Source organism: Bos indicus, chromosome 19 (assembly GCF_029378745.1).
Source record: "Bos indicus isolate NIAB-ARS_2022 breed Sahiwal x Tharparkar chromosome 19, NIAB-ARS_B.indTharparkar_mat_pri_1.0, whole genome shotgun sequence".
Lineage (NCBI taxonomy): Eukaryota > Metazoa > Chordata > Mammalia > Artiodactyla > Bovidae > Bos > Bos indicus.
This window is the reverse complement of record NC_091778.1, coordinates 53,422,180-53,442,660: the sequence shown is the minus strand read 5'-3', so window position 1 is coordinate 53,442,660 and position 20,481 is coordinate 53,422,180. Positions and strand designations below refer to the sequence as shown.

Genomic DNA, 20,481 nt, shown 5'->3' with positions numbered 1-20,481 from the left:
GTCCGTTGCATTGGGGATGCCATCCAACCATCTCATCCTCTGCTGTCCCCTTCTCCTCCTGCCTTCAATCTTTCCCAGCATCAGGGTCTTTTCCAGTGAATTGGCTGTTCGCATCAGGTGGCCAACGTATTGGTGCTTCAGCTTCAGCATCAGTCCTTCCAAGGAGTATTCAGGGTTTATTTCCTTTAAAATTGACTGATTTGATCTCCTTGCTGTCCAAGGGACTCTCAGAGTCTTCTCCAGCACCACAGTTTGAAAACATCAATTCTTTAGCACTCTGCCTTCTTTATGGTCCAGCTCTCACAACCATACGTGACTACTGGAAAGACCATAGCTTTAACTACACAGACCTTTGTTGGCAAAGTGATGTCTTTGCTTTTTAATACACTGTCTAGGTTTTTCATAGCTTTCCTGCCAATCACAAACTAGTTATGAGCAACAACTCTGGTGGAGCCAGTGATGAATTCCATTTGGGATGGGCTTTGATGTTCCTGTAACATCTATGTAGTCTGTCATCAATTGGATATAGGAATGGGAAGCTCGGTGGCAAGGCCAGCCTGGAGATAATGATTCGGGACCTAGCAGCGTGCCCTTAAGGAGTGTACTGGTTGCACTGTGTGGTGTGATCCAGTAGCAGGGGAGATTTGGCTAACAGCTGTGGGGGAGACGGACCTCAATGGCCGGCTCCACGGAAAGTTTGAAGTAAGACTGCAAAGGACAAGTGGTATTTGTTCTGAGTGCTAAGGTATCATCACAAGCAGGGTTCAAAGCAGGAAAAGGTGTTGGAATCTAGGAAGAAGATTCAAAGGCATCTTAGGGGCAGGATGAGTCTTCTCTCCAATACCTTTGATCCTGTAGGTTCTGTTTGCCTCAGCACCACCTCATGTTAGAAAACTCCTCTGGGTTTGGATTCCCAGTTGGATCTGTGTACCAACTGCACAATGAGGAGCCCATAGAAGATATTTGCTGAGCATCCTCATGTTTCTTGGATCTGAATCTAGGAGACAACACTTTCTTGCATTCCACAGAATGATTTTAATTTCCTGCCTTTGCAGATCACTACATTCTCCAGGCTGCTAACCAGCCATGACTGTGAACTTTTAGAATCAGAAGTAAAGGACTGGGCTGTGAAACTCACCATCCTGTCACTGCAGCAGTTTGACACCGAGTGCTCTTTCCTCAAGGAGGTTCGGTGAGGATCCCCGCCCTGCCTTCCTGCTCCTCTCCCTCCTCAGGACCGAGCACTTTGTATTTCATATGTGTGACTATTAACCACTGGTGTTTGCTAACCAGCTTGGCTAGTGAACCTTGAGAACATGTGACTCTGAAAAGGAGGCGTTTTACTTCTCCAAGTGTCCTGATCTCTGTTATCCTCTGTGAAAACATCCTTTTTGAATCCAGCATCCTTATGTCTCATTAGGAGGCATCTATTGGGGCTTTTTTCTCTCTCCGCTGGAATGTCTACTCACCTTATAGAGGAAAATCCCACTTGAATAGTTTTCCTATATACCCCTTATGTTTCCCGTCACTTTGGAGAATATTATCACCAACTTTTAGGACGGAAAACTCACTTGGATAATTTCCTTTTTCTTTCAGAAACTGCTTAGCTCACACAGCCAGTTGTAAAATCCTTGTTATTCAAACAGATTTTGAAGATGGAAGTCAGAGTGCTCAGCTCATCGCCTCAGCAAAGTATGTTTTTTTCTTTTTCTCAGAAACTACATAGGATACCCCAAATTTATTCAGGAGCTCCTAAAGAATTTCTTCCTTAAAAACTGAATAGTATCAGAATAAACATAGAAATAAAAATTATTCTCCATTTTTATTCCCCTAAATATGGACTAGAGAAACCAAGAGAGAAAAGGCCCTTAACAATGGAAAAATAGCCAATGCAAGAAGCATAAAATAACAGAATATTAGCAGAATATAAGAGAGTATCCTTGAAACATATTTTAGTTGACATGATTTGGTCATTATTCATTTTAAATTATGTGATATGAATTTACTGCAAGTTCGGGGGCCTTCAGTTCAGTTCAGTCACTCAGTCGTGTCCGACTCTTTGCAACCCCATGAATTGCAGCATGCCAGGCCTCCCTGTCCATCACCAACTCCTGGAGTTCACTCATACTCATATCCATCGAGTCAGTGATGCCATCCAGCCATCTCATCCTCTGTCGTCCCCTTCTCCTTCTGCCCCTCAGGGGCCTTAATGGTATTTAAATGCTTTCAGTTGTATTTATTTGACAGCTTTAAGTTGTTTGTAGTGGAAATTTGATGCTTTTAGAATTAACTGCATCCCCTTATTACTTGATGTTAAAATAAAAGTAATTTTTGGACCTTCCAAAGCATTGGAAGGCATATTTCGTATCATGACTGTCTTTGTCCTTTGGTTGTCCACAGAAGTCTGTTTCTTGAAATGGACAAGAGCACTACCCTTATCCTTAGTAGCATCTGACCAAGCTTATTAAGCGTTATAAGAGAGGGTTCCTATTCAATAAAAAATGCCATTTCAAAGAAGAGGAACACAGGAATGGGAGAAAGAAATGAGACTATTTAGAGAAGTCTTGTCCCTGTTCTCTTGTAAGAGAGAATAACAAGCATGAAGGTGTGAAATTTATTTAAAGTTAAAAAAAAAGTGAGATGAAACTTTACCTCTTTGAGGACACCCTTCATCCATTTTGCAATGTTCATTTTGTTTATTTTCTTTGTTTTTTTGCTTTGTTTTGTCTTTGCTTTTTTTGTTTTTAAAACAGGTATTCTGCTATAAATGAAATCAATAAGATACAAGGAGATAAGAACTATATCTTAGTCTATTTTATCACAAAACTGTCCCGGATGGGAAGTGGAACATCCTATGTAGGATTCCATGGAGGTAGGACCAAAATATTTGTGAATATGTTTGCATAATAATATTTAAGTTATTTCTAATTTGGTCCTGTGGCGGTGGTGGTTTAGTCACTAAGACATGACCAGCTCTTGTGACCCCATGGACTACAGCCTGCCAGGCTCCTGTGTCCCTAGGATTTTCCAGGAATGGGTAGCCATTTCCATCTCCAGGGTATCTTCCCAACCCTGGGATCAAACCTACGTCTGCTGCATTGCAGGCAGTCGCCTACATTGCTGCTGATTCTTTCCCCAAGCCACTGTTTGGTCCTATGATGTACAAAGTCTAATATTAGAAGATTAATGTTAATCTCAGTGGTCTTTCCAGGTTCAGTGGTAAAGAATCTGCCTGCCAATGCAGGAGACACAGGAGATGCAGGTTGGATCTCTGGGTTGGGAAGAATGCCCGGAGGAAGAAATGGCAACCCACTCCATTTCCTTGCCTGGGAAATTTCCAGAAAATTACTATCCATGGAAAATTTCCATGGACAGAATAGCCTGACAGGCTACAGTCCATGGGGTTGCAAAGAGTTAGACACAAGTGAGTGACTGAACACACACACATAATCTCAACTGTATTTGTTTCAAATGCAATTAGATTTCTTAAAGCTGCTGCTGCTGCTAAGTCCCTTCAGTCGTGTCCGACTCTGTGCAACCCCATAGACGGCCTCCCACCAGGCTCCCCCGTCCCTGGGATTCTCCAGGCAAGAACACTGGAGCAGGTTGCCATTTCCTTCTCCAATGAGTGAAACTGAAAAGTGAAAGTGAAGTTGCTCAGTCGTGTCCGACTCTTAGAGACCTCATGGACTGCAGCCTACCAGGCTCCTCCGTCCATGGGATTTTCCAGGCAAGAGTACTGGAGTGGGGTGCCATTGCCTTCTCCGTTCTTAAAGCTGATTGATTCAAAAAAAACAAAAAAAAACTTCATCTTCAGACTCTTGCTACAGCATACAATACTTCATTTCATTATTTGTTGATACATGCTTGATTAATCTCTGGTTCCTCCCCTTTTACTATATGGATAATGCAGAGAGATATTTCCCACTAGCATTGTTCTGAATGTGTGGATACTTAACGCCTGCTTCTGGGGCCAGAAAATGCTATCTTAAATCTCTCTCTTTTTCCTGATGAAGACTCAGCAGATGTTTACTGCGTAGGCACACCTTGTTTACTTGTACTTTGCTTTGTTGCACTCCGCAGACCTGCAGTTCTGACAAACTAAAGGCTCGTGCCAAGTCTTTCAGTGCCATTTTTCTGAAGGCCTTTGCTCACGTCATGTCTCTGAATTATCTCATGTGTTTGAGATAATTCTCAAAAGATTTCAAGCATTTTCATTATTGTATGTGCTATGGTGACCTGCGATCAGTGACCTTTTGTGTTACTACTACAACTAGATGAAAGCTAGGATGATGGTTAGCATTTTTTAGCAATATAGTATTTTTTGGTTGTTTTCTTTTGTGTGTGTGCAGTACAGTATTTTTATTTGTTTACTTTGGCTGCCATGAGTCTTCATTGCTATGCTTGGGCTTTCTCTAGTTGTGGTGCTCAGACTTACTGTGCGGCTTCTCTTAGTGCAGGGCACTGGTCTGGGGTGCATGGGCTCAGTGGTTCTGATGCACAGGCGTAGTGGCCCTGAGGCATGTGTGATCTTCCCAGACCAGGGACTGAACCTGTGTCTCCTGCTTTGGCAGGTGGATTCTTTACAATTGGACCACAAGGAATGTCCCAAGTATTTTTTAATTAAGGCATGTACATCGTATTTTGAGACATAATGGTATTACATACTTAATAAAATACAATGTAGTATAAACAAAATTTTTCTAGACACTGTGAAACCAAAAAACTTGTGTGGTTTGATTTATTGTAATATTTGTTTTGTTGGGACCTGATCCCAAAGAATCTCCAAGGAATCTCCTGTATGAGAAAATTGGTGTTCTAGCAAATGGGCAAATAATAGTTCAGGTTAATAATTTCATAGTTAATGGCAAACCTTGCTGGTGTCTCACACCCCTCTACTGATTATGATACACAAAGTTTAATAATACATTTATAAAAGAATAATAAGCCTTCTCTAAATACTTTTTTATATTAGTCATTTCAGTTCTTAAAACTGATTTTGATGCTAAAGTTGTTAACATCTGTAGCATGACATCTATATGTTTCCTGTGTATATTCAAGGGATTAGACTTTAGGATACAAATCATTCATTCAGTAGTATGTTAAAATGTCAGGACAATGGTGTATCCCTGCTTACAACTGTCAGGAAGAAACCAGAGGACACAGGGAAGATTCTGGGGCTTGTTTTCCCAGGGCTGTGGCATTCTGTGCACATCGACGACCTCCGGAGATCCACAGTCATGGTTTCAGACATAACTAAACTGCAGGATGTGGCCATCAGCCAGCTGTTTAAACCAGAAGATGCCCCTAAGGGTGAGTCTGGAGAAAAGGTCCTTGGGGAGGTAGGATGGTGGGAGCGGAAGCCAGGAGGTGTGCACTCTGCTGCGAGGACAGGTGCTTAGGCTACTGTCCCCCAGTCCAACACCTGCCCCTTGGCAAGAGCTCGGGACACCTTTGCTGAACTGAGTATTGATGAATCCAGGGCACCGTCTGCTGCTTCCAAGGCCAAGAGAAGACAGTATTTCCACAAGGTCTTTGCAGGTGCCTGTGGAACACGTCAGAATCTGTTTACCCTGGCTTCCGGATCAGCCTTCTGAGCCCAGGGTGGAAGCTCGGGTTGCCACTGGTGAACCACGTCCAGTGGCGAGTGGAGGCTGATCCGTGTGACTGACGGTCTCTCCCTTGGAGCCCCTTCCTGAGGCTGGTGCCAGGGAAACCCGGATAGATCCCCAGCACACAACGCACACGATGTTGCCAGCGCTCCCCACCGCCACTTCTGCCTCTGAACAGTAGCTCCACTGTTTTGCTTCTTTGCAGTGGAGGTGGGACGCCGAGCCCAAGAAGATGGTGAGGAGGCGATGGAAACTGAGGCGGTCACATCACAGCAAGTGGCAGACGTGGAAATGGAGACAGAAAGTCCTGAGACAAGTGATAGCCCAGGCTTCGGACCAGAACATGATGTAAGTTCTCACTCTTTCTATCCCTCTAAGCCCTCGGGCTGTGGGCTCCGCTTCCTTAGACTTACACCCAGCGGTCCGAGGAGTGGACTCAGATGGCCTGGGCTCAGCCCAGCACTCCTCTCCCTGCCTCTGTGAGTGCAGCTGAGATCACCAGCAGCAGACCTGACCTTGGCTTTTCCTGGTGTCCGCTGGACAGTTTTGTTCTGTTGCTTGACCACTGACAAGGTCCCCAGGCACATAGGATGTCTTGTAGTGGATTTTTTTTTTTTTTTGGCCGAACGACATTGCTTGCAGGGTCTTATTAATAGTTCCCTAACCAGGGATTGAATCCAGGCCCACGGCAGTGAAAGTGCAAAGTCCTGATCACTGGATCTCCAGGGAATTCCCTCACAGTGGTTCTCAGGGGAACTTGACAAGGTCATGTGGTGGGAGCTTGGGCAGGAGGAAAACTTCCCCTGCACCCAGTGCCTGGACCTCATCTCTGGCATCACCTGGCTTTTCTTGACGTGTAAGTAGCAGAAATGGAAGGCTTGATTGTCTGTTGACAGATGCAGATCCTGGACACCACCAGGCTGCTGAGAAGCTGTATTCAGGGCGCCGTGGGCATGCTCAGAGACCAGAATGAGGGCTGTCAGCGCAGCGTTCGGAGGGTGTCCATCCTCCTCAGACTCCTAGATGAAGACGGTGAGTACAGAGGTGTGGGAGCCCCTCTTGTCCACACCCAAGCCTGAGCTTCTCCTTCGGTCCCTGAGTCATCCCCCCGCTGTAGCTCTCCATGGCTCCCAGAAGCAGCTGGCTCTCTGGCAATCTAGGCAGGCCTCTGGGATTTCTGTAGACTCGGCCTGGCCAAAGGAGATGGGCTTCCCTTCCTGCTGGGATGGGTCCGGGATGTCGAGTCCACCACTCGATACCCAGGTATGTGCTGAATGCGTGTCTGCTCTGGTTTTCCACAGCCACTTTCTTGCTGGTCGCTAAGATGCGCCTCTACGTCCTTTTAATGAAGCAGGAAGAGAACGCTATCTGCAATGTGAAGGACTGGGTGGTGAGGGAGGCCTCTAATCAGGACGCTCTACAGGAGGCCGGCACGTTCAGGTACCGCCAGGAAAGGAAGCCCCAGGGGCGGGGAGGGGCTGGGCACAAGGCTCTCCAAGCTGAGGGGCCACTTCCTTCCATACCTCTGAGAAATTCAGAGCCATCAACTTTTTTTCCCCCGAAGAGCACAAGATAGTCTGGGTGGTAAGTTGTATGGGGTTTGCTAGACTCTTTTCTGTACTTTTGTGTGTTTAAATTTTTTCATAGCAAAACCCAAAACAAACAAAAACCAGAACATCTGTTCTTATCAGATGTAAACTTTTACCACCATGTTCATCACCATAGACATGGGTGCCCTTTTAGGTTGGTAAATTAAAGAGATGATAGATATGTAGGGGAGGGAAGGACGTTTTTGTCCTAGACCTCTTGCATGAAGTTATTTGATAACCACAAAAATAAGACCCAAAGTATTCACTTATTGTCCGTGGTCTTTTTTCTATAAACCTTGATGCTGTGCTCAAGACTAGTCCATGCCAACCTGTATGGCTGAGGGAGAGGCTATTGCTCTGCGTCCTGTGGTGGGCAGTGGGAGATGCCGCCCACCCCATCTGCAAGGTCGTCTAAGACCTGGGACTTCACCAATCTGGCCCTCAGTTTCTTTGACTCCCGGAGAGCGCTTGACTTGTCCAGAGGCTTGAATTCTGTGCGGATGTATCTCCACACTGTTGGCAAGAAGGACATGTGGGAATATCTAGGTTGAATGGACCCTGTGAGCTTACTGATGCTGGTTTTGTAACTGTAGGGCTTTTCTGCTTCTATGTTTTTCTCTAGTTATTTTTCATTTCTTTCCCTGTTGTACCTTCTGAAGGATCAGACTTTGGACCTGGAATTATTTTTGTTTCTCTTGGTTCCTCTGTATGGATTTTAGATAAATGCTTCTTAAAAATCTATATTTTCTATGTACCCTTGACACCACCCCTTCACTTACTGAACTTCCTACATTTGCTGGTGTTCACAGGGCTTCCCAGGTGGCACTAGTGGTAAAGAACATGCCTGCCAATGCAGGAGACGTAAGAGATATAGGTTCGATCCCTGGATCGGGAAGATCCCTTGGAGGAGGGCATGGCAATCCACTCCAGTATTCTTGTCTGGAGGATCCTATGGACAGAGGAGCCTGGTGGGCTACAGTCTATAGGGTCACAAAAAGTCATACACAACTGAAGTGATTTAGATAAAGACATGCTTTCTTGTTTAATGTAATGTGAAATGAGTTTACTTTGGTTTCTTTATTATAGCCTATTCACAACTGATTTTCTTCAAATGACGTACTTTTCAAGTGAATTTGGTCATTCTTTGATTTATTTATAGAGCATACATGACTTGTTCTGGAAAACAAGTATGTAACAAAATAAAACAATACTACTTGGCCTTTTCAATGAACTAATTCCAGTCTATTCGAGATAAAATTAAGGACCTTTCAAGTTCTGCCTCTAATCTTCAGTTCAGTTCAGTTCATTCGCTTTGTCATGTTTGACTCTTTGTGACCCCATGTACCGCAGCACGCCTGTCCATCACCAACTCCCGAAGTCCACCCAAACCATGTCCACTGAGTCAGTGATGCCATCCAACCATCTCATCCTCTGTCATCCCCTTCTCCTCCTGCCCTCAATCTTTCCCAGCATCAGGGTCTTTTCAAATGAGTCAGCTCTTAGCATCAGGTGGCCAAAGTATTGGAGTTTCAGCTTCAACATCAGTCCTTCCAATGAATATCCAGGACTGATCTCCTTTAGGATGGACTGGTTGGATCTCCTTGCAGTCCAAGGGACTCTCAAGAGTCTTCTCCAACACCACAGTTCAAAAGCATCAATTTTTCAGTGCTCAGCTTTCTTTATAGTCCAACTCTCACATCCATACATGACCACTGGAAAAACCATAGCCTTGACTAGATGGACCTTTGTTGACAAAGTAATGTCTCTGCTTTTTAATATGCTGTCTAGGTTGGTCATAACTTTCCTTCCAAGGAGTAAGCGTCTTTTAATTTCATGGCTGCAATCACCATCTGCAGTGATTTTGGAGCCCAGGAAAATAAAGTCAGCCATTGTTTCCACTGTTTCCCCATCTATTTCCCATGAAGTGATGGGACTGGATGCCATGATCTTAGTTTTCTGAATGTTGAGCTTTAAGCCAACTTTTTCACTCTCCTCTTTGACTTTCATCAAGAGGCTCTTTAATTCTTCTTCACTTTCTGCCATAAGGGTGGTGTCATCTGCATATCTGAGGTTATTGATATTTCTCTCGGCAATCTTGATTCCAGCTCGTGCTTCCTCCAGCCCAGCGTTTCTCATGAGGTACTCTGCGTAAAAGTTAAATAAGCAGGGTGACAATATACAGCCCTGACGTACTCCTTTACCTATTTGGAACCAGTCTGTTGTTCCATGTCCAGTTTTAACTGTTGCTTCCTGACCTGCCTCTAATCTTAGTTTGATTTAATCTCTTCTAGTACTTAAAAATGATGTAAAAAACATGAAAAACACAGCTTTAGTGTGGGAATAGTAGAGCAGATGTTTTGTTAACTGCCACGAAGGCACAAAATATGAAAAGGATATGGGCATCCCAGTATGGTCTGTGGTCCTTCTAATCTGAGCGGACTTGTCTCTCCCACACACAGGCAGACCCTCTGGAAGCGGGTCCAGGGTGCTGTGACTCCCCTGCTGGCGAGCGTGATCTCCTGCGTGGACAGGGATGGCAACCTTGAGCTGCTGGTCAGCCCACACTCTCCGTCCTGGGCGAGAGATCTTTGGATGTTTATTTTCCGTGACGTTAAACTTCTGAACATTCCTCTTGTGACAATTGATACAAGGTGAATAGAAGACTTTCTTTTCTTGGGAAGGGAAATAAACCCATAATGTAGCAGCAAACTTAATAGGCTCCCCCAGATGTTTGATGAAATACTAGTATGGATTTTAGAATCACATTGAAGTTGGCCCTTTTTGTAGCCTCAAGGGCATGACAACAGTAACAAAGCGTTGACACAATTCTGAAAAATTCTTGCTTCGTTCTTGACTTTCTTCATTTCCTTGTGCTCAGAGCACCCTTTGCAGTTAAAATGGCCCAGTTTCACCTCATCTGCAGGGGAGGCTGCATGTAAGGGAGCGTTTATGTTGTTTTTCCTGTTCCTCCTGCCAGTGGCAGGAACCACAGAGCCTGTCCCTGGGCCTGATCTTATGTAACTCAAGCTCAGCTGGCCTACCAAAACTTGGCTTGGCTTTTAGGTGGCTCTGATTCTCTGCACAGGTATAGGGCAAGAGTGGGTTCAGACATCACCAGACTGGTTCTGCCCAAGATTTCAAGCAGCTTTCCAACTGTGGTTTGTCTTTGTTTTGTCTGTAAAACCCAGTGATGATATAAGATCATCCTTCAGTTCTTTTATAGTATAAAAATGAGCTGTTCAGTAGACCAGGGGGCTGTCTTTGCAGCCCACTAAGCTTCCCAGTACTTGAAGATGAAGAGGAATTGGCATCAGAAGCAGATCTCATCTGCGTCTTGAGTGCCGTCTCAGTAACCACTTAATTCTAGTCCTCGTTTGGCCTGTTGCAGGTCTAAAGGAGAGATGTCCTACATCGTGGTGCAGAACTACATGAACCTCCCAGAGAAGGCGTCCAATAGTGTCCCATTCAGCTGGAGAATCAAGGACTATCTGGAGGAGTTGTGGGTCCACACTCAGTACATCACAGGAGATGCAGGTGAGCCCAGCAGTGGTGGGAGGGGATGTGTTCTACAGGAGGAGACCCTGATACCCTGTCATAGGTCATCACCTCCATTTGAGTCCTGGACAACTAGGACACCAGGATGTCTCTGGCTGAGCCCCTCTCAGCAAGTGCCAGTGACCAGAGTAGTACCTTTGCCCAGACCGAGCCGTCATTGTCCTCCGTTGCTCTGTGGTCATATGCCAAGTCATCTGGCCACAGGCATTCCAGGAAAACCCCAATGGTCACACACCACTTTTGGGAATGTCATCTTTCATACGAGAAGTAGTCTTTTCAAAGTTTATGTATAGCTTTGTTTTTTTTTTAATTATGGCAATCATTTCAGAAGATAGGCAGACATCAGATCACTGAAAGTAACATGGTACATCGACTACAGTTCAATCTTTAAATAAAGGCCAGATGTCTTTTAAAAAATTCGTGTCAAAATACTTGAAGATGAACTTAGATTTCTCGATAAGCTTTCTGTCACTCTTTCTGAACAAACTCAAAACAATCTCTCTCTTGAGGAGAGCGTATTTCTCTTTTTCATACCCTATCAAAAACTGACCCTACTGTTCTATGATAGCACATGACATGGGGGCCAGTACCCCATCCGCTAGAAGGCAGGTTTTTTTGGTCTGAGCAGCATTTGACCCAACTCCCGGCAGGCAGCCCACTTGTTCCTGGTTCACTTTGGTCCTGGACTCCCAAAGCACTTTACAACTTGTGGAAATATTGGTCTATCCCAGATTGTATTCTCTTTAGGGCTAGCTAGACTTTTATGGGGGCTTCCCAGGTGGCACTAGTGGTAAAGATCCCACCTGCCAGTGCAGGAGACATAAGAGAAATTGGTTCGATCCCTGGGTTGGAAAGACCCCCTGGAGGAGGGCATGGCACCCTACTCCAGTATTCTTACCTGGAGAATCCCATGGACAGAGGAGCCTTGCAGGCTACAGTCCATGGGGACGCAAAGGTCAGACATGACTGAAGCGACTTCTTAGCACACACGCAGGCTTTTATGACCAGAACAGAGCATTCCTTCTGACTTTGTTCCTGTTATTTCACTGGAGAATATCTGAAGTGTCCAGAAATGAAGCTAAAAAGGCGTTTGGTGGGTAAGGGGAGTCCTAGCCACCATCACCACCCCAGTGGGTCTCTCTCCCTCCCCGCCCCACCGCCCCCTGCCCTTCCCCGCAGGACTGGCAGAGAAGTTACTAGAACTCTTTCAGAAGACCCCACTGGGAAGTTTTCTTGCTCAGCTCACAGTGGACCAGCGGCAGGAGCTTCTTCAGTGTTACCTGAAAGATTTCCTTCTCTTGACCATGAGAGTGTCCACTTGGGAACAGTTAAACGTAAGTACTGACTCGCGGTCAGGGCAAGGCTGGCGTAAGTGGGCAAAATACCAACATGGAACTTCCTCCACTGCCGGAGCTGCAATGTCTGTGGGACAGAATGTGGCCCAAGAGGAGAGTGGTGTGAGAAAATGCCACTCACACCTTCAGAAGCCTCAAGGCTGGACACTTACCCCACCTCTCAGCACCCCTAAGGCATGGAGATTTTAGTAACAGGAAGAAGACCTCCCATTTCCTGTGATGCTTTCTTTTTAAATGTTTAGTTTTTCTGGAAGAAAACTAGGTAAATATTTAACTGATCATAGCAAGTTAATAATAAGAGTAACTGAAATTTCAATGGAAATATTGAAGATTTCAAACTTCAGTACATAAAAAAGGAAACTGGCAGTTTTGAGAACATACAACCAGCATAATTAAGGGTTAATAAAGTGTTCTTAGGAACCAATAAGAACATCCCCTAATCTTTAAAAACGAATGAAAGTTATAAGTTGACTATTAACAGAATAATTATACAGATGTCCAGAAAACAGAGGAAACTTCTCAGCCTCACTAGTAAATCAACAAGGCATGAACAACTTTCAGCTACCATCATTTTTGTCTGTGGCAAAACTGGTTTTTTAAAAATGGCCAGAAGTTCCTCCAGTGCCAACGGTGGTGTGAACAGCATGGTGGTTCTGTAAACCGTCGAGGTGAAGGGAGAACTTCTGAATAAAATCTGAACTGGTGATTTGATCTTGAGAACATTTTCAGAGATGTGAACAAATATTTTATTCATAGGAATGTTCTTTTCAGTTCTATTTCTAAAAATGGAAAATTAGAAACAATTTACTTGTCAAAACGTGAGGGTTGGACGAGTTAAAGTACAGCCATTTGATTGGTATTGTGCAGCCATTGAGAACAATGTTCTTCAGGTGTGCTTGTGATAGAGCAATGCTTGTGAAGTGGAAAAAGATCGGGAATACATTGTGACACTAATTTGGGGACCACTGGGAGAAGAGGTATGGATCTAGAAATGTCTAGAAGGGATAACACCAAGAAGTAAATGTGGGATACTAGTAGTGTGCATGGTTTTTAATTTTCTTTTTTGTCATTTTTGAATGGTTCTCATTTTCCACAAGCAAAATGTAGCTTTTTAAAAAATACTTTACAAATAATATAATAAAAGCTTGTTTTTCATCCCAGGTTCTGCAGATGGCTCTGTGGTCCTGCATCAATCAGCTGAATGCAGGAAGGCCAGAGGAAGAGGTCTCCTTACCATTAGTGCACCTCGCCTACCACCGTTTCAGAAGCCGGCTACAGAACTTCTCCAGGATCTTGACCATCCACCCTCCAATTCTACTAAGCCTTACGAAAGGCACACAGAACCACACCTGGGCTGGACGTGAGATGGTATGGCCCCTCTTAGGGATCTTTCGTGCCTGTAGCCCGGCTTGGCCTCCTCAAGCTAGTGTGGAGGGAGGGGTGCTCCCACCACCACCCTGGGAAGGGGAAGCTTATGGGCCTTGTTCCAACCGGGAGACATCTTCACCAGCACACACGTCAGCGTGGCTTCTCAGTTAGAATACATCTAACTCACGCCTCCTAGATCCCAAGACAATGAAAGAGGAAGCTCCAAGCCTGGAACACAAGAAAATACCCAGGACCTCCGATTTAAGGTTTAGAGCAGCCCAGTGGGGGTCGGGGAACAGACTGCTCAGTCATGGGCCTGTTCTTTGCTCCCTAGAGTCTGGATGTGTTGGCAGCAGTGGCCTGTGCTGAAATGCTGACGGAAAACCTCCTGAAGCCCAGTCCCCAAGCTTGGTTACAGACTGTGAAGAATCTTTCCATGCCACTGGAGCTCCTCTGCTCAGAAGGGTACATGCAGGACTGTGGGATGATGACCAGAACCCTCATCAGAGATATCAGGTAAGACCCAGGAGGCCCAGGCACATCAGAGAGAGAGAGCAGATGTTCCTATTGCAGGAAGTGGGCCTTTCCTCATTCATTCTATAACATCTGTGGAAGCCTACTTAAATGCCAGGCATTGCAATGATCCTAGAAAAACAGAGGAGAGAACTGAGCATTCAGGGAGTGCACAGAGTGATGGGGGTGACACAGAGGTGAGCGGATTATTACGATCCTGCGGGAGAAGGAGCAGCTGCAGAGGACCCCAGCAGGGTGACAGAGAAAGGGCACGCACTCAGGGTAGACTTCCCAGAGGACAAGTCCTGGGCTGGCCTTTAAGGGCGAGGTGGGAGTCACCAGACGTGGGCAGAGGCATGGAACTTGAGTTGTCTGAGCTGGGAGTCTGTGGGGAGGAGAAAGACAGAAGTGGGTAGAGGTCAGGGAGAACATCACAAAGGGTTTCTACCTAATTCACTTACCTTCTCACCTGCTCCTTCTTTTCCTCTTTCTTTTTTATTTTTTAAATTATGAAAGTATGATAACACATTTATAGGAGATTTGGAAGGTACAGAACAAAGTTACATATAGTTCCACCATATATTACAATTATTTCTTAAGTAGATTAATTAAGATTTTTAGTTGTAGTTTTAATATCAAACTCTCAAAAATTAATAGAATGAATATACAAAAAAGTAAAAAAATACAGTAGATCTGAAAAGCACCATGAACCAATTCAACATAATAAAGTTTTTGTAATTTTCACACAACAGTAGGATACAAATTCTATTCAAGTTCCCATAGACTGTAAACTAAGAGACTTTAGAACATATCCAAGGTGTGAAAACTTCATGGTCTAAAGGTATTGAAACATGAAAACGGTAAACACCTTTTACTATTGTGATTATATAACTATTATTTATTCACTTAATACCATTGTTATGATAGGTCAACAGAAAATAATAGAGTTCTATATCAGTAAAACTACCATGTAATAGAAAAAGTATACTTTTTAAATACTTTTTGTATTTAATACTTGTATTTTGTATTTAATATTAAATATTTGTATTTTGTTTTTAATATTTTAAATTTAATATTTTATTTAATATTTAAATTTAATATTTTAATATTAAAGTATTAATTTATTTATTATAAAGTATTATAATTATTAAATTTATTTAATAATTATTTATTATTAAATATTAACATTATAATTATTAAAATTATATTATAAATAATTATAAAATATAATTATTAAATTAAAATAAATTTAATATTTAAATTTAATATTTTGTATTTAATATTAAATATTTTGTATTTAATACTTGTAATACTTTTTAAAATCCAGAGGCATATCAGAATTATCTTGGAATTTTTTGAAAAATACAAATGCCCATGTTTTGCTTTTTTCTCCAGAGTTCCAGATGTGTTTCTAACGATTATCCATGTTTAAAAATAATTGGATTATATGATAATTTTTACTTTTGTCTAGTTTGTTTCACTTTTTCTATTTCATATTCAGTGCTCCCGTTTCATTTAGTTTATGTTTTCCAATTTCTGTCTCTTGTTTATTGTTCTTTCTTAAGCCTTGATCTAGCATAGGAAAAAAAGTTTTGTACATACACAGATATGTATATGTACATATAAACATAGTATGTATAATTAAAATATGTATTTTAGAGACATGAATTTTTGCTTAGCAAAGAATTTATGACATTTTGATTCCACTTGTTTGACTTAATACGAATAGAATGCTAGATTTCTAATATTTATTCACCATAACGTTGATATACTTCCATGTATTTTGGCCTCTAATATTCTTGCTTAAAGACTAGAAAGTTTATTATCTTAGTGAGTTAAATTTTTTTGAATGAAGCTTGGAACTTCTAATCCAATTCTGAGAATATAAAGAAATACCATATTGTGGGAAAAAAAAAAAAAAAGGGCAGGAAATTAACATGTGATACAGTATTAGAAAGTACAGATTTTGTTCAAATTTTGCAAAATTTTAGGTTAGTGTCCATTATTAGTTTTCATATCTTATTCAAGATTCCACATTGTATTCAGTTGCTTCAGCTGCATACAACAAATTCTGAGAAATTCCCTTTTCACTTTTATTATGTTACAGATATTTTCTAATTTTCCTTGTTATGGCTTCTTATATACATCTACCATTTAAAAGTGGACATTTAGTTTCCAAATACATGGGGTTTTTAAAGTATCTTTGATATTAATTTCTCACTTTCATATTTCTCATTTAAATCTTTTCTTCTCTGCAATCACCCTCTGTGTTTTTCCAGTCTTCTAGTTTTCCTGAGGCTTTCAGTGGCTAAGTCAAAGATTTCTGTTGATAAATGTCACATTGCACTTGAAAATATGTGGGTTATTTTCAAATATTTTTTGATATTGATTTCTAATATAATTCCACAGTGATAAGAAAACAGTCTCTGTATGATTTCAATACTTTAAGATCTGCTCCTTTTCTTAACTTTCAACTCCTGTGCCTTGAAACTACCTCCCTGCACCTCTGCCTTCTGTCTCAGGTGCTTTTTGTCAGAGCTGAGTGAGGGAACCCCTCTCTTGACAGAACCCACTGGAATCGCATTTTCTCCATCTCGCTCTTTGTGGAGCACGTGCTGCTAGAGACGGAGAGTCAAATTCCCGAGCTGCGCAAGCTGGTGACCAACTATGTCTCCTTGCTAAATAAGGTGAGCGCAAAGGTTCCGCCTAGCAGGCAGAGGTCTGCCTCTTTGTAAGACGAAGCACAGTTGAAACATGACCTAACCTCTATCAGTGAGGTGGTATATTCCCTTTCTGCTCAGACAGTTTTATCTGAATATAGTAATGAAAGTGATTTCATCACATAAGCTACTCTATTTGCGGCATTTAATGATTTAATTTTTACCCTCTCCTGAGTGGTAAGTCAAGGTATGTCATTTAGGGTTTCTTGCAGGAAAAGGAACTATCAATGCAGCAAATCTGCTTGGCAGGACTGAAGGGTGGGCTCCAACCAGGCCTCCAGTGGCCCTAGAAAGACCAGCAGCCTGCCCCACAGCGGGAGCAGCTTGCCACTGCCGTGATCAGGAAGACGGGGGTATAAGAGAATGCCACTGGACTTGTGGACTTCCAAACACAGTGCTGTTGGTGGGAGCAAGGGCACAGGAAGGCCCATGTCTCTGCCCCTCGACACCCTTTATAAAGCTGGTGCCGCACAGGATAATACCCCGCAGAAAAAGTGACCGTCCTTTCAGCATCAGCGGCCTCTCAGGGAAAACAGCCTCTGCCTCCTGGGAACCTCACACAAGCACTGCCAGCAGCTTTGCTGTGCAGCCTTTGAAATGTCCTGTTTTAACTAGCATATTTCATGTTCTCAAGATGTGTCCACATTGTAGCAGGTGTCAGAATTGCCTTCCTCTTTAAGGCTGAGTAAGATTCCACTGTATGGAGAGAGCACATTCTGTTTATCCAGCCATTTGTTGATGGACACTTGGGATGTTTCCACCTTTTAGTGAAATGCCACTATGAACCTGGGCATAGAAGTATCTATTTGAGTCACTACTTTAATTCTTTTGGGTGTGTACTTAAGAGTGGGATTGCTGGATCACGTGGTAATTCCATGTTTGGCATTTTGGGGAATCACCATACTGTTTCCCACAATTGCCACACCATTTTACATTCCCACCAGCAATGACCCAGGGCTCCAACTTCTCCACATCCCCGCCAATACTTGTTATTTTCCATTTTTAAAATAATAACCCTCCCAATGGGTATGCAGTGGTATCTCATTGTGGTGTTGGGTTTTTTTTATTGGCCTGTAATTGCTTTACAATGTTGTTAGTTTCTGCGTACAACAACATGAATCAGCTGTGTGTATACATGTGTCCCTGTTGAGCCTCCCTTCCCCTCATCCCGCCCCTCTAGGTCATCACAGAGCACCAACTCAGTGTGGTTCGGTTTGTATTTCCCTAGTGACTAGTGATGTTGAGTATTTTTCATGTGCTTATTGCCCGTTTGTATACCTTCTTTGGAAAATGTCTATTCAAGTCCTTGGGCCATTTTTGAATATTTTATTTAACAGATCAAATTTAGCAGGGTATTAAAAACTCATAATTTCCAAGTAAGATTAGTCCTGGAATTCAAGGATGGCTCAAAGTTATAAAACCTATAAATGTCATCAGTTACATAACAAATCAAAAAATACACTGCAGATGATTATTTCAAAAAGTACAAAAAAAGCTTTTCATAAAATATATAATTTGGTAAACAAATATTCTTGCCGAATTAGGAATAGAAAGGAAATTTCCTTGAGCAGATAATGTCATGGGTATACATAATATCTATATTATGTTTAAAAACACCTATAACAGGCATCATATCTAACCAGAAAATTCCATAAGCATACCAATTAAACTTACTATCTTATGTCATTAAAGATATGTCTTTCCTAAGAAACAGTGTTTCCACTTCTAAATATATACCCTAGGGAATTTTCCTGTTTCCACTCAGACACATGGAAGAATGTTGGGTCCAGAAATGTTTGTAATTGCAAGAAATTGGGAACATCCTAAATGTTCATTAACAGGAAAATAGATGACCAATGTATTTGTCAACAAGTACCATGCAGTAGTAAACATGAATGATCTGAACCTACTTTTACTAATGAAAAATGGAAGTTGCCAAGCTTAGGTATAGTGTGATGTCCCTAATACAGAGTTGCATGCATGCATGCATGGGTGGAAATCTAGTAGAAGTGGGAATTTAGGAATGTGGTTCCCTGGGCCTGGGAGTAGAAAGGGATATACTTGAAGTTGAAAGTACACCTGTAACATTTGGTTATTCAGAAACTGATAAAGCAAATATTCAGAAAATCCCAAGATTACTTAACGCTTGGTGGATACACAGATGGTCACTATATTATCATTTATAGTTTGAAATATAATGGAAAGAGGGGGTAGACCTTAAAAAAAAAAAAAGGAAGAAAGGGAAAATCTAAAGCTGAGAATATCGGTCTTCTCCCCAAAATAGCAATAGTCACAATGGTTATTCAAAGTTAAAGAAATTGCTAAATAAAATTTTAAAAAGCCTTGCACTACAGACAGCAGAGCTAACTGTCTAGCCCCACCAATGGCAGAGGGCATGCTATGTTTTGCTGCCTGGCTGACCTCTGCTCTTCCTCACTGCCCCCTGCCCTCCTGCCAATGCCCTTCTCTTTCAGTGCCTGCTAGAGAACTCTGACATGAAGACCCACAGGCCTTTCATGGCGGTGATGACTACTCTTCGTGAATGTAAGGACCAGGTCAGCGAGAGTTTCACCAGGTGAGGTTTTGGGTTAGGGATCTGCAAGGTTGAGAATTCGGAAGCTTTGTGTTTTTTGCTTCTCATGTCCCACTTCCCTGCTTTAAAACTGACCACCCTTTTTGGCTTCTAGGTTTGGGGTTCAGCCATGCCCCATCTGCCTGGGAGATGCACAGGATCCTGTTTGCCTGCCCTGTGACCATGTATTCTGCCTGCGCTGCATTGAAGTTAACCTCAGGCTAGGGCATATGGGATGCCCCTTGTGTTTAACCGACTTACCAGACGGATACTCTCCAACTGTTTCCCAGGAGCACAGGTAAAACAGCCTTTCTCTTGAGAAAGCTTCCTCCTTTTTCTTCCTTTTTTGCAAATACAATATTCAAAAATATAACTATTGGGCTTCCCTGGTGGCTCAGTGGTAAAGAATCCACCTGCCAATGCTAAAGACGTGGGTTCGATCCCTGATCAGAGAAGATCCCACATGTGGCGGAGCAAATAAGCCTGTGCACCACAGTTATTGAGCCTGTGCTCTAGAGCCTTGAGCCCCGACTATTGAGCCCATGTACTGCAACTACTGAAGCCCAGGCACCCTATAGTCTGTGCTCCGCAACTAGAGAAGCTACCGAAATGAGAAGCCTGAGCCCTGCAACTGGAGAGTAGACCCTGCTTAACACAACTAGAGGAAAAACCTGCACAGCAACGAAAACCTAGCACTGCCAAAAATAAATAAAATTATTTTTAAAATATACTTTTGACCTTAGAAAGCCTCATAGCAGAGAAGTGTCCTAACAAAGACAACTATTTATGTACCTTTATAAACACCTAGTGTCTGAAAATTATCCTTTCCCCAAGACATGCATGGGCACAGAAGCAGGAGATTGAAAAATTGGAGGAAAAACCCAGAAAGTTGTAAACTAATTAAAGCCATCACAAATACCCAAAGCATTTAGATGCAACTGGCTTATCCTCTTGATGTGTAAATGCCATCCACGTTCTATGATTTGAGGCTAAAGCTAGCTGTTGTCTGGCTGAGTGCCTTTCAGTTCAGTTCAGTTCATTTCAGTCGCTCAGTCGTGTCTGACTCTTCATGACCCCATGAATCACAGCACGCCAGGCCTCCCTGTCCCTCACCAACTCCCGGAGTTCACTCAGACTCACGTCGGGGCACTGATTAAAATAGCCCAAGAGGTTGGTTTTCTTCCCGTTTCATGCCTT

General features: G+C 42.7%; 1 protein-coding gene across 4 annotated transcripts in view; it reads left to right on the top strand.

The window, feature by feature from the left end:
* The window catches only part of LOC109573339 (E3 ubiquitin-protein ligase RNF213), a 121,143-nt gene that overhangs the window by 74,436 nt on the left and 26,226 nt on the right, over positions 1-20,481 (top strand). For all 4 annotated transcript variants that reach the window (XM_070774390.1, XM_070774389.1, XM_070774387.1 and 1 more), the window contains 15 exons: positions 1,056-1,192; positions 1,597-1,692; positions 2,754-2,872; positions 5,194-5,313; positions 5,818-5,960; positions 6,509-6,644; positions 6,914-7,052; positions 9,661-9,852; positions 10,590-10,735; positions 11,936-12,090; positions 13,273-13,479; positions 13,814-13,995; positions 16,559-16,679; positions 19,187-19,287; positions 19,400-19,582. In XM_070774390.1, the coding sequence (XP_070630491.1) occupies positions 1,056-1,192; positions 1,597-1,692; positions 2,754-2,872; positions 5,194-5,313; positions 5,818-5,960; positions 6,509-6,644; positions 6,914-7,052; positions 9,661-9,852; positions 10,590-10,735; positions 11,936-12,090; positions 13,273-13,479; positions 13,814-13,995; positions 16,559-16,679; positions 19,187-19,287; positions 19,400-19,582 (2,177 nt within the window). The remainder of the gene's footprint in view (positions 1-1,055; positions 1,193-1,596; positions 1,693-2,753; positions 2,873-5,193; positions 5,314-5,817; positions 5,961-6,508; positions 6,645-6,913; positions 7,053-9,660; positions 9,853-10,589; positions 10,736-11,935; positions 12,091-13,272; positions 13,480-13,813; positions 13,996-16,558; positions 16,680-19,186; positions 19,288-19,399; positions 19,583-20,481) is intronic.